Source organism: Mercenaria mercenaria, chromosome 19 (genome assembly GCF_021730395.1).
Source record: "Mercenaria mercenaria strain notata chromosome 19, MADL_Memer_1, whole genome shotgun sequence".
NCBI classification, from domain to species: Eukaryota; Metazoa; Mollusca; class Bivalvia; order Venerida; family Veneridae; genus Mercenaria; species Mercenaria mercenaria.
In genome coordinates this window covers 25,295,133-25,313,093 of record NC_069379.1, presented here as the reverse complement: position 1 = coordinate 25,313,093, position 17,961 = coordinate 25,295,133, and the positions used below count along the sequence as shown (strand labels likewise).

At 37.4% G+C, this 17,961-nt stretch overlaps 1 protein-coding gene across 11 annotated transcripts in view; it reads right to left on the bottom strand.

Moving 5' to 3' along the window:
- Positions 1-17,961, bottom strand: part of LOC123542107 (intermembrane lipid transfer protein VPS13A-like) — a 227,438-nt gene that overhangs the window by 66,598 nt on the left and 142,879 nt on the right. For 9 of the 11 annotated variants that reach the window (XM_053531671.1, XM_053531674.1, XM_053531673.1 and 6 more), the window contains one exon: positions 9,418-9,531. The exons of the other annotated variants lie outside the window; for them this stretch is intronic. In XM_053531671.1, the coding sequence (XP_053387646.1) occupies positions 9,418-9,531 (114 nt within the window). The remainder of the gene's footprint in view (positions 1-9,417; positions 9,532-17,961) is intronic. 11 annotated transcript variants of the gene reach the window in all.

Sequence of the window (17,961 nt, the reverse complement as noted above, 5' to 3'; positions counted from 1 at the left end):
AAAATGCAGAACGTGTTATTGAGCTTTAATGAGGTGTCAAATTTAGAACACTGACATTTCAAGAGAACTTAAAATTCTGAACACTGGTATTTTAACCGGATCAGAATACACACGTTTTTATAAATATATCTCTGTTAAATTCCCAAACACTGTGATTCCCAGCAGATACTATACTAAGTAAGGTATAATATGCACGTTTTTCAGACAAATCTAATAAGCATATCCAAAACTGGAGCCCATTTAATGATGAATCCAAAGTATTTGTCAGAAAAGCAAAAGCTCAAGTATTCCCATAAAAAAATTTGAAACCTTCTCCCTCAAAGTGTTCAGCCATCCTGTTTGAAATGTTCATGCTCTCCTCTTCAAAGTGTCCCAGCCATTCCTCTAAAAGTATTCCAAACATTCCATTCAAAGTATTCCTACAATTCTCCTCAAAGTGTTCAACCCTTCTCTTCAGTGTTCAAACCTTTCCCCTTAAAATATTGCAGCCATTTCCTTTGAAGTGTTCAACCTATTCCCCTCGAAGTGTTCCAGTCATTCCCCTCAAATTGCTCTAGCAAATCCCCTTATAGTGTTCCAGTCAATCCCCTTAAAGTGTTTCAGTATTTCCCCTCAAATTGTTCAACCCATTCCTCTCAAAGTGTTCCAGCAATGCCACTCAAAAGTGTTGCAGTCATTCCCCTCAAAGTGTTCCAATCATTCCCCTCTAAGTGTTCCAGTAATTCCCCTCAAAGTGTTCCTGACATTCCCCTCACAGTTTTCCAAAAAGTGTTCCAATCAATCCCCTCAAAGTGTTCCAATCATTCCTCTCAAAGTGTTCCAGTCATTCCCCTCAAAGTGTTCCAATCATTCCCCTCAAAGTGTTCCAGTAATTCCCCTCAAAGTGTTCCAGACATTCCCCTCACAGTTTTCCACAAAGTGTTCCAGTCATTCCCCTGGAAGTGTTCCAATCATTCCCCTCACAGTGTTCCAGTAATTCCCCTCAAAGTGTTCCAGACATTCCCCTCACAGTTTTCCACAAAGTGTTCCAATCAATCCCCTCAAAGTGTTCCAATCAATCCCCTCAAAGTGTTCCAATCATTCCCCTCAATGTGTTCAATCATTTCCTTCAAGGTGTTTCAATCATTCCCCTTGAAGTGTTAATCCCTCCCACCATCAGGCATTAAGTTTAACAAGAGAGCCGTGACCCAGATGACCTAGACAAAGATTTTGACAATATTTAATGAAAATCAGGCAGATCGTTAATCAAATTCAATTATCTGACCTTGGGATATAATTTTGACCTCAGATTTCCCATATTTAACCCTTTTGACAAATAAAAACTTATGGTGATCAAGGTGAAAATGGCCTTGAAAGTGTTAACATTTCCAAAAAGAATTTTTATGAATTAACCTGATGACTTGGCTTTTTCTAAAGTAACCCAGAGACAAATTTCTTCTAGATTTTAAATGGACAAACATTCTGACCAAGTCTCAGGTAGAAAATATGGCCTGTAGACTGCAACAAGGTTTTTCTATTTACTGACCTAGTGGCTAGATGACCCATTACCAAATTTGTACAAGATTTTACTGACAGTAATATTCTGACCAAAGTTCCATTAATATTGGGCTAGAACTGTGACAACTGGAGTGTTAACAGCTAAATTCTTGACATCTTACAGGTAAAATAGACACAGGGTGATCACAGTAGCCAAAGAGCTATAAAATAAACAGATCGGCAACTTGAAAGGCGTATAGAGCAAATCTCGCCAACATCCCGTGACAACTGTATGAGATCTTGTTGTAAGCATCTGTTGATCATGACTGATCAAGTCAGCAAACGCTTTGAAATAAGGTTACTTTTTGGATCATTTGTTTATCATGATAATGGTGCATTTTTAATGTTATTAGTATTTTCTACACGGGGAAGGAATGAATTTATGATTGAAAGTCTGAGAAATCAACAGTTTTCATTTGAAAAAGGGCTCAAATTGGTTTATTACCTGCCGGGCGTACCACCGGTTTTATACTTCAGTAAGCCTCTGTTGATTTGATCATGATTGATAAGTCAGCAATGCTTTAAAATAAGATAACACGCTAACACGAGATGACGCGGGATTATCCAAAGTTGCCATTCTGTGTATTTTATAGTTCTTTGCAGTAGCTCACCTTCAGCACTTTGTGTTCAGGTTAACTACAATTGTCATTACATGTATACAGATGTAAAAGAATCATCTAAATTTTGTTTTCTTAATGTGGGTGTTAATGCATTCCAACTTTTCCCCTCATTTACCTCAGTGTTGAAGCCCCTCCCCATTATGCATTAAAAAGTGTTCTAATCATTCCCCTGACAGGTCCAACCATTCCTCTAAAAGTATTCTAATAATTCCCTAACAGTTCCAACCATTCTTCTAAAAGTGTTCTAATAATTCCCCTGACAAGTCCAACCATTCCTCTAAAAGTATTCTAATCATTCCCTAACAGTTTCAACCATTCCTCTAGAAGTGTTCTAATCATTCCCTTGACAGGTCCAACCATTCCTCTAAAAGTATTCTAATCATTCCCTAACAGTTCCAACCATTCCTCTAAAAGTGTTCTAATCATTCCCCTGACAGGTCCAAGCATTCCTCTAAAAGTATTCTTATCATTCCCTAACAGTTTCAACCTTTCCTCTAAAAGTGTTCTAATCATTCCCTAACAACTTCAACCATTCCTCTAAAAGTGCTCTAATCATTCTCCTGACAGTTCTAACCATTCCTCTAAAAGTGTTCTAATCATTCCCCTGACAGGTCTGACCATTCCTCTAAAAGTGTTCTAATCATTCCCCTGACAAGTCCAACCATTCCTTTAACTCATTCTACCCTTAAGCTTATCTCTACTTCTACTCTGCTGATATTTATCTTTCAGCCATCTAGGAGGTTGATAAGCCAATCTACTCCTGAATACCAAGAGATGTTTTGAGAGATAACATTGATTTTGCAGGTGTTTTTTTTTTGCTTGGGATATTGTTATTAATTAGTGACACATGACATCAAATATGTGTTAATTGGGGGAGACAATCAAAATCCCCTTGATCAAAATCCCCTACACTGAAAAATGATAAGGTGTTACAAAATCCCCTTCATACTTTTGCAGGGGGTATCATAATCCCCTCTGTGATTTTTACTTATTTCATCAAGTTCAAACACAACTATACACAACTTAAAAGTCTATTGCATAAAGCACGTAAATACAATGCCTTTAGCAAACATAATATAATTTGGAGCACTGATATCTATATATCTATAATGTTAATCACAGAGGGGATTATGATACCCCCTGCAAATGTGTGAAGGGGATTTTGTAACACCCAGTAATTTTTCAGTGGAGGGGATTTTGATCAAGGGGATTTTGATATACACTCGTTAATTGGTATGGAATTTGCACTCTGTAAGTAAATTGTATAAGCTACACAACAAAGCTAATTTCATGCAGCTGTGTAGTACAGTCATTTTTAACAGACAGTTGAAATAAAGACACAAAACAAATAACCATAATCTCCCATCAGATTTTGCTTTGGCTAAACAACATTTATAAAGTTCTAAATTTTATAATGCACAGATCTAAACAACAAATAAGAACAATTCTTACAAATAATTCTAAATGAATATTACTGTCATTTTCTAACATTAATTTTACTCAGTTATATGCATACAGGCAATCAAAACGCATCAAAATAATTAAAGTTATTTCTCATAAAAATTGTGTTTGCATTTAATATGAAGATGTAATAAAATGAAAATAAGTGAATATTCAACTATCGTAGACAAAAACTGTAAGTTTGAAAATGGGATTATTTTGGACTAATTTTTCGATATGAAAATTTGAATTCTGAAACAATTTTGTAGAGTTTCTAAAGTGTCAAAATGATTGAGTTATTATTAACAGTTTATTCTATAGACCAATATTAAAAACAAATAAATAAATAAATAAATAAATAAATAAATACCCACGAAGATGATTTTACTTTTTCATACACACATGAGCATTGTCATATCGCATAGGTAAATATGAAAGATCTCGTGTGCGTGAGTGGAAGATAGATTAATCTTACATGTAAAAGAAAATATTTTAGTTCTTTTCTTTTCATTATGATATAATCCACAGTTCTACCAGTTTTGTCCAGGATGTGTTGTGTGCATCGTCACGACGAAACTATGTGACAATGTTCATGCGGTATAAAAATGTAAAATAATTTTATGAGATTATTTTTTTTTTGCATTTCGTTATGATGCGTACACATTATTTTTGTGCGTCTGTCTTCATTGAAGCGTATTTTTATAATAATACCCAATTATTTACAATTCATTCTTTTCCAAACTCGAATGTTTAGATCCGTACTTATAAAGAATATACTCAATGCCTTTTCTAGCTCCACAGCTGGGTTCTTATTTTTATCTCTGCTAAATTTTGACAGATCTGAAGATCCCGCAGATGGAATTATTTGCCGTGTAGCGATGAACGACACAGTATATATTTTTGAGTTGCGTTATTTCAATTGGCATTGCTTAGTGATTCTTTGTTGGTATTTATTTATCTATTTACTTATTTATTCATCTTTTTACTTATTCTTTTATGTTTCGATCATATAAAGAATCATCAGTAATTTTCAGGCTTCAAGAAATCACAAATTGTAACTTGAACGATGCTCGCTTTTACAGCTTTCTTCAGCGAAAGCATTCATTTTTTCACAACATCCGCTTTTATCTATGTTTTAAAAATGTGATGCAACAAAAAATTTGATTGGTTTAATTTGTTAGAAAGAACTTAAAGAGTTTATTTAAAACCAATGAAATGTGATGACTGAAAGAGTCACGTGGAATTCAGAGCTTTTACTATAAAGAAGCATGTATGTGGTGTGCAGTTTCCAGATGTAGATAACAACACCGCCTAGAAGCGGCACGCGGTATACAGATAAAAATCAGCAGACGCATTAATGCGTTGCGCGGCAGAATGAGTAAAAAGTGCTCTAATCATTCCCCTGACAGGTCCAACCATTCCTCTAAAAGTGTTCCAATCATTCCCCTGACAGGTCCAACCATTCCTCTAAAAGTGTTCCAATCATTCCCCTGACAGGTCCAACCATTCCTCTAAAAGTGTTCTAATCATTCCCCTGACAGGTCCAACCATTCCTCTAAAAGTGTTCTAATCATTCCCCTGACAGGTCCAACCATTCCTCTAAAAGTGTTCTAATAATTTCCCTGACAGGTCCAACCATTCCTTTAAAAGTGTTCTAATAATTCCCCTGACAGGTCCAACCATTCCTCTAGAAGTGTTCTAATCATTCCCCTGACAGGCCCAACCATTCCTCTAAAAGTGTTCTAATCATTCCCCTGACAGGTCCAACCATTCCTCTAAAAGTATTCTAATCATTCCCCTGACAGGTCCAACCATTCCTCTAGAAGTATTCTAATCATTCCCCAAAAGTTCCAACCATTTCTTTAAAAGTGTTCTATCATTCCCCTGACAGGTCCAACCATTCCTCTAGAAGTGTTCTAATAATTCCCCTGACAAGTCTAACCATTCCTTTAAAAGTGTTCTAATCATTCCCCTGACAGTTCTAACCATTCCTCTAAAAGTGTTCTAATCATTCCCCTGACAGGTACAACCATTCCTCTAAAAGTGTTCTAATCATTCACCTGACAAGTCCAACCATTCCTTTAAAAATGTTCTAATCATTCCCCTGACAGGTTCAACCATTCCTTTAAAAGTGTTCTAATCATTCCCCTGCCATTTCCTACCATTCCTCTAAAAGTGCTCTAATCATTCCCCTGACAAGTCCAACCATTCCTCTAAAAGTGTTTTAATCATTCCCCTGACAGGTCAAACCATTCCTCTAAAAGTGTTCTAATTATTCCCATGACAGGTCCAACCATTCCTCTAAAAGTGTTCTAATCATTTCCCTGACAGGTCCAACCATTCCTGTAAATGTGTTCTAATCATTCCCCTGACAGGTCCAACCATTCCTCTAAAAGTATTCTTATTATTCCCCTGACAGGTCCAACCATTCCTCTAGAAGTATTCTCATCATTCCCCAAAAGTTCTAACCATTCCTCTGAAAGTGTTTTTATCATTCACCTGACAAGTCCTACCATTCCTCTAAAAGTGTTCTAATCATTCCCTGACAGGTCCAACCATTCCTCTAAAAGTATTCTAATCATTCCCTAACAGTTCCAACCATTCCTCTAAAAGTGTTCTAATCATTCCCCTGACAGTTCTAACCTTCCCCTAAAAGTGTTCTAATCATCCCCCTGACAGGTCTAACCATTCCTCTAAAAGTATTCTAATCATTCCCTAACAGTTCCAACCATACCTCTAAAAGTGTTCTAATAATTCCCCTGACAGTTCCAACCATTCCTCTTAAAGTGTTCTAATGATTCCCCTGACAGTCCAACCATTCCTCTAAAAGTGTTCTAATGATTCCCCTGACAGGTCCAACCATTCCTCTAAAAGTATTCTTATTATTCCCCTGACAGGTCCAACCATTCCTCTAGAACTATTCTAATCATTCCCCAAAAGTTCTAACCATTCCTCTGAAAGTGTTTTTATCATTCACCTGACAAGTCCTACCATTCCTCTAAAAGTGTTCTAATCATTCCCCTGACAGGTCCAACCATTCCTCTAAAAGTATTCTAATCATTCCCTAACAGTTCCAACCATTCCTCTAAAAGTGTTCTAATCATTCCCCTGACAGTTCTAACCTTCCTCTAAAAGTGTTCTAATCATCCCCCTGACAGGTCTAACCATTCCTCTAAAAGTATTCTAATCATTCCCTAACAGTTCCAACCATTCCTCTAAAAGTGTTCTAATAATTCCCCTGACAGTTCCAACCATTCCTCTAAAAGTGTTCTAATGATTCCCCTGACAGTCCAACCATTCCTCTAAAATGTTCTGAGTTTCTGCAACTATATTATCACCTGCACTGATGCACATAAATACTACAAGCTGCTTTTGTTAAAAGCTACATATAACAATTCTATACAATGTTACAATAATATATGGAATGTAAATTTTCTCAACAAGCCATGCAATAACATAGTCTATGTAAACAAAAACAACATTAAATTTACAAAAGCAGGATACCAAATGTTTCACCCATAGAACCCAAAACCCTTCACACAAACATAATTCCTGATCTGCATTTCTTTTAATAATCAAGACTTCACGCATATTTTCACAAATCATAGGTCAGTTTAGGACTTGATTTATTGCTGAAGTTTTTTTCTTCATTTTTTCCAGAAATTAGGCTTCTGTTTTAGGTTCATAAGGTTCTGAATAATGAAAAATAACAACTTTTTTTCAAGTAGAGGAAAACACTTCCCCCTTCCATAAGAAGGAAACTCATTTAAACACTGCAGCAAGGATCCTAAATAAAGAATATCATTCACTGGTCACTGACAAAAGATAGTGCAGAGGCTTAAGGGAATTTAATATCTGTTACTGGTTTAAGGTTGAATATATTTACTAATCCATTCTATTCAAGACTTTGATCATAGTATCTAATATCCCAAAATAATCAGCGGCAAACTTAAATTATTAGCAAAGGGGAAAAAACTCTGTTATATCCAAGGGGAGTTATTTAAATGACATAATGAAAACAAAAGGTAAAAGGCAATCACTCCACATGTAAAACAAAATCACTCCACCACACATATTATCACAGACCTGGATAAAATGAATAAAATGAGTACCAGCTAAAAGCATAACAAGAGGGCCATGATGGCCCTATATCGCTCACCTGTTATCATTGCAGTTGAGGACAAGAAGGTCCTCAGAAAAAATATCTAAGTCCAAAGGACAGGAACAACAAAGGGAAGAAATTTAACCAAAACAAAAAAAAATCTTACAAGCTATAGATATGTTAAAATACACCTAAAAATTGAAGGTACCATCCATGTTGTACCACAGAAAACTGGTCTCATGTTTGCCCTACAGCCAATAATAAAAAAAGTTACTAAAAATAAGCTATTTATAGTAATGTAAAAGGGAAGTAATTAAAAAAAATAAATATTGTAAGTGGATAAAAGAAGGATCTGCCAAATAAATCTGTTGACATAAATGAAATTTCAGATCAGTATCTTCATTAGTTATGGAGATATAACAATTTTAATTTGAAATAAAGGGAGGTAATCTGACATAAGATCAGTCCATAGTTATCTACCGTGACTGTCTCAGCCCAACTAATTACAATAATGAAATTTCAAATAAGTCTTTAAGTACTTACTGATATAAATCCACTTTGATTACAATCAGGGGAGGTAATCAGATATAAAATAACTCTGGAACCTATGATTGGATCTGATTTGTCATGGAATCCAAGATTTCTTGTTGTTGAAGGTATTTTGGAAGTTTGTATCAAATAAAACCATAAATGAAGTCTCTATATGGCTGCAAAAGCCAAAATAGCCAATTTTGGACCTTCAAGGGGCCATAACTCTGGAACCCATGAAGGAATCTGGCCAGTTGAAGAAAGGAAGCAAGATCTTGTGGTGATACAAGTTGTGTGCAAGTTTGGTTAAAATCAAATCATAAATGAAGCTGCTATTGTGCAGACAAGGTCAAAATAGCTAATTTTGGCCCTTTCAGGGGCCATAACTCTGGAACCCATTATGGGATCTGACCGGTTCAAGAAAGGAAACGAGATCTTATGGTGACACAAGTTTTGTGCAAGTTTGATTAAATTCAAATCATAAATGAAGCTGCTATTGTGCAGACAAGGTCAAAATAGCTAATTCTGGCCCTTTCAGGAGCCATCACTCTGGAACCCATCATGGAATCTTGCCAGTTCAAGAAAGGAACCGAGATCTTATAGTGATACAAGTTGTGTGCAAGTTTGGTTAAAATAAAATCATATGAAGCTGCTATTGTGCAGACAAGATCAAAATAGCTAATTCTGGCCCTTTCAGGGGCCATAACTCTGGAACCCATAATGGAATCTGGCCAGTTCAAGAAAGGAACTAAGATCTTATGGTGATACAAGATGTGTGCCAGTTTGGTAAAAATCAAATCATAAATGAAGCTGCTATTGTGCAGACAATGTCAAAATAGCTAATTTTGGCCGTTTCAGCGGCCATAACTCTGGAACCCATAATGGGATCTGACCAGTTCAAGAAAGGAACCGTGACCTTATGGTGATACAAGTTGTGTGCAAGTTGGGTTAAAATAAAATCATAAATGAAACCACTATCGTGCAGACAAGAAATTGTTGACGGACGGACGCACGCACGGACACACGACGGACGACGGACGAAGGGTGATCACAAAAGCTCACCTTGTCACTATGTGACAGGTGAGCTAAAAACTGAAAATCTGCAAAAACACTATAAATGTACAAAACCTGAAGCATAATATTTCAGCAAAAAAATAAAATAACACAACTGCGGTGCCGATCTAAACATACTTTTCCACTTTGCTTCATTTCTTTAACTTTCTGTTTCTTTCCTGCATCCTTCTTTCTCTCCAGGGTATCCTTCTTTCTATCTGATGTGTCCTTCTTTCTATCCAAAGTGTCATCCTTAAAGTTGTCAAAACAATTAAGCCACTGTGCATAAACAGTGCAAGTACTGTAGCTGTGTTCACTGCCAACTTTATTCATGTGATTGGTGGGGAGGGTGGGATGGGGGGGTGCTCTGCTGCATTTCATGTGTTCAAAATGTTTGACAAGGTTGTGCACACCTACTGTACACTGTGAAACCATGACTATTTGGACAGTATTAATTACATGGATTTTGTGGTTGTATCAGTCCATTGATTTTCAATGAATAATTAAATGTAAACTTGTCTTATGATTCTAAAAGCCTGTTGTATGTTTCAAAATTATATCTCTTTTGGTTCCAGATAAAATTCAAGGAAAACAATTTGGGACTTACAACATGGAACAAAGTGATTCCTATAATAGGCCACACCTAAACCTTGTATAACAACCTCTGATTTTTTTTTCTCTGTATAATATTTTTAAGTCCAAAAGGGGCCATAATTCAAGCAAAAAGCAAGATGGAGTTATGTTTCTTGCTGTACAGAGTCAGCTATTGATGGTGAACAAGCGTTGCAAGTTTTAAACCAATGGCTTTGATAGTTTAGCAGAAAAACTGACCATACCACAAAACTTGACCAGTGATGACAATAACTCATCATTTTCTTTTTTTAAATCATCAGTGATGTGCATCATATAAAAATCTACTGTTGTTAATTGTTTATAACATCTATTACTACATGAAAAACATCTTTTATAACATTTCAATTTTATACTGGTGGGAAAATAAGAGAAACAAGAGCACCGCCTACAGGTGCTATCGCTCGTCTTCAAGTGCTGGACAGTATGTAAGAAAAGAGTTATAGTTCAGAATTTCCAAGTATAAAAAGGGACATAATTCTAACAAAGCAAAGCAGAGTTATGGCTCTTGGCCTATGTTGTCATCTAAATGTTGATAAACAAGTGTGCAAAGTTTCAAAACTGTAGCTCTTACAGTTTTTGAGAAAAGGTGGACCTTAACAACAAAAATTTTAACCAACGCTGATGCTGGCAATCAAGTGACTACATTATACCTTATAGATTTTTTTTTTCAAATATCAGATGAGCTAACAAGAGGGCAATGATGGCCCTATATCGCTCACCTGAGTAGAGTTGCTTGCTTGAACAATTTTCTAAGCTAAAGCTTTAAGATCTATGCCTTCTGGTTTATTTTTAGCAAATTTATGAAGATTTCCCTATGCACAATCAAGTAACCCTGGGGCTGGGTCAATTTGACCCTGGGGTGTCAAGATTTGAACAAATTTTGTAGAGGTCCACTAGGCAATGCTACATGTCAAATATCTAAGCTCTAGGCCTTCTAGTGTTTTTTTTTTTTTTAGAAAACTCTGAAGATTTTTCTATGTACAATCAAGTAATCCCATGGGGCGGAGTCAATTTGACCCCGGGGGTCATGATTTGAATAAATTTTGTAGAAGTCTACTAGGCAATGCTACAGGTCAAACATCTAAGATCTAGGCCTTCTGATTTATTTTTAGAAAATTTTTGAAGATTTTCATATGTAAAATCAAGTGACCACTGGGATGGGGTCAATTTTGACCCTGCGGGTGGGGGAGGGGGGGGATGGGTTCATGATTTGAACAAATGTTGTAGAGGTCCACTAGGCCATGCTACATGTGAAATATCTAAGCTCTAGGCCTTCTGGTTTATTTTTAGAAAATTTATGAAGATTTTCATATGTAAAATCAAGTGACCCCTAGGGCGGGGTCAATGATTTGAACAAATTTAGTAGAGGTCCACTAGGCAATGCTACATGTCAAATATCTAAGCTCCAGGGCTTATGCTTTTTGAGAAGAAGATTCTTATAAGATTTTCCTATGTAAAATCAAGTGACCCCGGCGGCGGGGCCAATTTTGACCCTGAGGGTCATGATTTAAAAATTTTTTGTAGAGGTCCAATAGGCAATGCTACATGTGAAATATCTAAGCTCTAGGCCTTCTGGTTTATTTTTAGGAATTTTTTGAAGATTTTCATATGCAAAATCAAGTGACCCCTGGGGCGGGGTCAATTTTGACCCCGGGGTCATGATTTGAACAACTTGGTAGAGGTCCACTAGGCAATGCTTCACACCATACATCTTAGCTCTATGGCTTCTGGTTTTTGAGAAGAAGATTTTTTAAGATTTTCCTATGTAAAATCAAGTGATCCCTGGGGCGGGGTCAATTTTGACCCAGGGGGTCATGATTTAAACAAATTTTGTAGAGGTCCACTAGGCAATGCTACATGTCAAATATCTAAGCTCTAGGCCTTCTGGTTTATTTTTAGAATTTTTTTGAAGATTTTCATAATTATGTAAAATCAAGTGAATTTTTTTTGAAGATTTTCATAATTATGTAAAATCAAGTGACCCCTGGGGGGGGGGGGGGTCAATTTTGACCCGGAGGCCATGATTTGAACAACTTTAGTAGAGGTCCACTAGGCAATGCTACATGTCAAATATCTAAGCTCTAGGGCTTCTGCTTTTTGAGAAGATTTCTTAAGATTTTCCTATGTAAAATCAAGTAAACCCTGGGGCGGGGTCAATTTTGACCCTGGGGTCATGATTTGAACAAATTTGGTAGAGGTCCACTAGGCAATGCTTCACACTAATATGTAAGCTCTAGGGCTTCTGGTTTTTGAGAAAAAGGTTTTTAAAGTTTTTCCTTTCGGTTGCCATGGCAACCAGAGTTCTCCATGGAATTCAATTTTTTGAAAAATTTTGAATGGGGACCACCCAAGGATCATTCCTGTGAAGTTTGGTGTAATACTGCCCAGTGGTTTTCAAGAAGAAGATTTTTTACAAATTGTTGACGCACGACGGACGACGAATATCAAGCGGTCACAATACCTCACCTTGTCACTTCGTGACAGGTGAGCTAAAAAAGTAATGTAATATTTCATCACATTTAAGGGAAGTAATCTTGAAGAAAATATACCAACAATTTTCTAACTGGTCATATGAGCTTGCTTAGTTGTTTAAATATCAATGCAAGGGCGTTAAAGTTACAGACAGGACAAGAAAAGTGACCCAACATATTTTACGGACTGGAAAGAAAACAAGAGCACTGCCTTGCGGGTGCAGATACTTTTGTCTCTGTATAATAGAAATATTGTCCTATCCATGATTTTCTAAGTCCAAAAGGGGCCATAATTCTTGCAAAAAGCAATGTAGAGTTACGGTACTTGTTGTGCAGAGTCAGATTTTAATGGTGAATAACAGTTACTGCTTTGAGTTTCAAAGCAATAGCTTTGACTGTTCAGGAGAAAAGTTGGCCTAAACACAAAACTTAACCAAGAAATCTGATATTTTCTAAGTCCAAAAGGGGCCATAATTCTTGCAAAAAGCAGGATAGAGTTATGTTTCTTGCTGTACACAGTCAGCTTATGATAGTGAACAAGACAGTGTTTAAATTTAAATTTCAAAGCAACAGCTTTGAAAGTTTAGGAGAAAAGTTGACCTAAACATAAAACTTTACCAATAAATCTGATATTTTCTATGTCCAAAAGGGACCATAATTCTTGCAAAAAGCAAGATGGAGTTATGTTTCTTGCTGTACAGGGTCAGCTATTGATGGTGAACAAGTGTTGCAAATTTCAAAGCAATAGCTTTGACAGCTTAGGAGAAAAGCTGACTAAAACATAAACGCCCACCCCGATCAAGTGATGACAATAAGTCATCATTTTTTTTTAAAAAAACATCAGATGAGCTAAAAATCAATGTTGACTTTTGACCTTCAAGCATGACCTTGCCCTTTAAGCTTGGGATCTGAACGTTGTGCGCAATATATGACCTTGATCTTTAAGCTTGAGATCTGAACGTTGTGCATGACATATTGTCTCATTATGGTGAACATTTGTGCCAAGTAACAGTAAATCCTTTGATGGATGAGACAGGTATGAACAGGATAGGAAATAAGAGGGCCAAGATGGCCCTAGGTCGCTCACCTGAGAAACATACCATAACAGTGTAAATATGTTTGACCTAGTGATTTCATGGAAAAATATTCTGACAAATTATCATTAAAATTGAAGCAAAAACCTTGAGTATAAACAAGTATTTTCTTTGATTTGACTTAGTGACCTAGTTTTTGACCCCAGATGATCCATATTCGAACTTGACCTAGAATTCATCAAGACTGTATTTTAGTGACCTAGTTTTTGAACCTAGATGACCCATTTTTTAAATTCGGCCTAGATTTCATCAAGGTTATTATTCTGACCAAATTTCACGAAGATCAACTGAAAAATACAGCCTTTATCGCATACACAAGGTTTTTCTTTGATTTGACCTAGTGACCTAGTTTTAGACACCAGACAACCCATATCTGAACTGGACCTAGATTTCATCAAGGCAACCATTCTGACTAAATTTTATGAAAATCCAGTGTAAAATGCAGCCCCTATTGCATACACAAGTTTTGCCTTGATTTGACCTAGTGACCTAGTTTTTGAACTCAGATGACCCATATTCGAACACAACCTAGATTTCATCAAGGCTATCATTCTGACAAAATTTCATGAAAACTAGAAAATGCTTTTGTAAAAAAGCGCATGTCTCCCCCAATGCAAAGTCCTATAGGCAAGAAGTCAATTGGGGTCAGGAGCGAAAGTCAAAGAGACACTGATGGTTGGATGCAATAGGGATCATTTACTTGGCATGTCCAGTCATCCCGCTAAATTTCGACACACTTGGCCTAGTGGCTCTCAAGTCACTGTTCAGGCTCCTGTGACCTTGACCTTTAATCAAGTGACCTCAAAATAAAGAGGGGTCATCTACTCTGCATGTCCAATCATTCTATTAAGTTTCAACATTGTAGGTCAAGTGGTTCTCAAGTTATTTCCAAAAAATGATTTTACATGAACAGGCCACTGTGACCTTGACTTTTAATACACTGACCCCAAAATCAATAGGGGTCATCTACTCAGCATGTTCAATCATCCTATGAAGTTTCAACATTCTGGGTCAAGTGGTTCTCAAGTTATTGATCGGAACTGGTTATCAATGTTCAGGCACGTGACCTTGACCTTTAACGGAGTGACCCAAAAAACAATAGGGGTCATTTACTCTGCATGAACAATCATCCTATGAAGTTTCAACATTCTGGGTCGAGAGGTTCTCAAGTTATTGATTGGAAATGGTTTTCCATGTTCAGGCCCCTGTGGCCTTGACCTTTAACAGAGTGACCCTAAAATCGTTAGGGGTCATCTACCCTGCATGACCAATCATCCTATGAAGTTTCATCATTCTGGGTCAAGTGGTTCTCAAGTTACTGACCGGAAATGGTTTTTTTTAATGTTCAGACCCCTGTGACCTTTACCTTTCACAGAGTGACCCCAAAATCGTTAGGGGTCATCTACTCTGCATGACCAATCATCCTATTAAGTTTCAACATTCTGGGTCAAGTGGTTCTCAAGTTACTGACCAGAAATGGTTTTCAATGTTCAGGCCCCTGTGACCTTGACCTTTAATGGAGTGACCCGAAAATCGATAGGGGTCATCTACTTTGCATGTACAATCATCCTATGAAGTTTCAACATTCTGGGTCAAGAGGTTCTCTACTTATTGATCGGAAATGGTTTTCCATGTTCAGGCCCCTGTGACCTTGACCTTTGACGGAGTGACCCCAAAAACAATAGGGGTCATCTACTCTTCATGACCAATCATCCTATGAAGTTTCAACATTCTGGGTCAAGTGGTTCTCTAGTTATTGATCGGAAATGGTTTTCAATGTTCAGGCCCCTGTGACATTGACGTTTGACGGAGTGACCCCAAAATCAATAGGGGTCATCTACTCTTCATGATCAATCATCCTATGAAGTTTCAACATTCTGGGTCGTGTGGTTCTCTAGTTATTGATCGGAAATGGTTTTCAATGTTCAGGCCCCTGTGACCTTGACCTTTGACGGAGTGACCCCAAAAACAATAGGGGTCGTCTACTCCAGCAGCCCTACAACCCTATGAAGTTTGAAGGTTCTAGGTCAAATGGTTCTCCAGTTATTGCTCGGAAATGAAGTGTGAAGTACGGACGGACAGAAGGACGGACAGACGGACAGGGCAAAAACAATATGTCTCCTGGGGGAGACATAAATACAGCCTCTATCACATACACGAGGTTTTTCTTTGATTTAACCTAGTGACCTACTTTTTGAACCTAGATGACCCATATTCAAATTCTACCTAGATTTCATCAAGGCAATCACTCTGACTTAATTTCATGAAGATCAATTGAAAAATATAGCCTCTATCGCAGTTTTTCTTTAATTTTACCTAGTGACATAGTTTTTGACCCCAGATGATCCATTTTCGAACTCGGTTTAGATTTAATCAAGGCAATCATTCTGACCAAAATTCATGAAGACTAATTAAAAAATACAGCCTCTATCGCATACATTATGTTTTTCTTTGATTTGACCTAGTGACCTAGTTTTAGAACCTAGATGACCCATTTTTAAATTCGGCCTAGATTTCATCAAGGTTATTATTCTGACCAAAATTCATGAAGATAAATTAAAACAAGAGCTTTCTCCATAGGATGACACATGCCCCCGATGGCACTTTAAATGAATAGTTATGGCCGATGTTAGAGTTTAGGACCTTTGACCTACGGAGCTGGGTCTTGCGCGCGACACGTCGTCTTACTGTGTCACACATTTATGCGTAGTTATTTTAAAATCCATGCATGAATGACAAAGATATGGACCGGACACGCCCATTAATGCACTATCATGAAAAATGACCTTTAACGTCTAAGTGTGACCTTGACCTTTGAGCTACAGACCTGGGTCTTGCGCATGACATGTCGGTTTACTGTGGTACACATTCATGCCAAGTTATTTGAAAATCTATCCATCGATGACAAAGATATGGACTGGACACGCCCATCAATGCACTATCCCTTAATGTCTAAGTGTGACCTTGACCTTTGAGCTACGGACCTGGGTCTTGCACGCGACACGTCGTCTTACTGTGGTACACATTCATGCGTAGTTATTTTAAAATCCATCCATCGATGACAAAGATATGGACCGGACACGCCCATCAATGCACTGTCCCTTAATGTCTAAGTGTGACCTTGACCTTTTAGCTATGGACCTGGGTCTTGCGCGCCACACGTCGTCTTACTGTGGTACACATTCATGCGTAGTTATTTGAAAATCCATCTATCGATGACAAAGATATGGACCGGACACGCCCATCAATGCACTAACCTTTAATGTCTAAGTGTGACCTTGACCTTTGAGCTACAGACCTGGGTCTTGCGCGCGACACGTCATCTTACTGTGGTACACATTCATGCCAAGTTATTTGAAAATCCATCCATAGATGACAAAGATATGGACCGGACACGAAAAATGCGGACAGACCGACCGACAGACTGACAGACAGACGGTTCAAAAACTATATATATAAAATACAGCCTCTATCACATACACAAAATTTTTCTTTGATCTGACCTAGTGACCTAGGTTTTGGCCCCAGATGACCCATTTTCAAAAATCTGCCTAGATTTCATCAAGGTAATCATTCTGACCAAATTTCATGAAGATCAGTTGAAAAATTCAGCCTCTATCGCATACACAAGCTAAATGTTGACAGACAACAGACAGACAGACAAACAGACAGACGACAGATGCCAGACATCGAGCGATCACAATAACTCACCTAAAAATTGGCCTCCAAGTGTTATCTAAAGGTATGGGTGTTGCCCACAACTTTCATTATGTGTCAAATTACCTTGTACCTCAGAGTGTGACCTTGATCTTGAGCTAGGGGTTTGTCTGTTTTGCAAGACATATCTCTTTATGGGGGAACATTTGTACCAAACTAGAGCTATCACTAAAGGTGATGAATGTACCCCCTGCATGCACTGACACAGTACACTGCAATTTGACGCACACAAGATTGCATAATTATGTGGACTGTATGTATATAGACTGTATGTATACAGTATAGTAACAAAAAACAAAGACCCATAACTATGCAGAATATTTATCTAAAAGAATGTAACATGCACCATGCACAACTAGGGTTGGTACTGATCACTTGTGTGAAGTTTCATTAAATTGTGTGTAAGGGTTTGGTAGATTAGGCACGCACAAGATTGCATATGCAGACTGTATGTACATAGTACGTTAACAAGAAACAAAGTCCCATAACTCTGCAATTTTTGTCACTGAAAGAACCTAACATGCCCCATACACAATTACTGTTGTTACTGATCACTTGTGTGAAGTTTCATTAAATTGTGTCAAGGGGATGATGAGAGATTGTGCGCACATGAGTGTGTCTATGTATATAGTATAGTAACAAAAAAACAAAGTCCCATAACTCCGCAAATTTTTTTTCTGAAAGAACCTAACATGCCCCATGTTCAACTACTGTTGTTACTGATCACTTGTGTGAAGTTTCATTAAATTGTGTCAAGGGGATGAGGA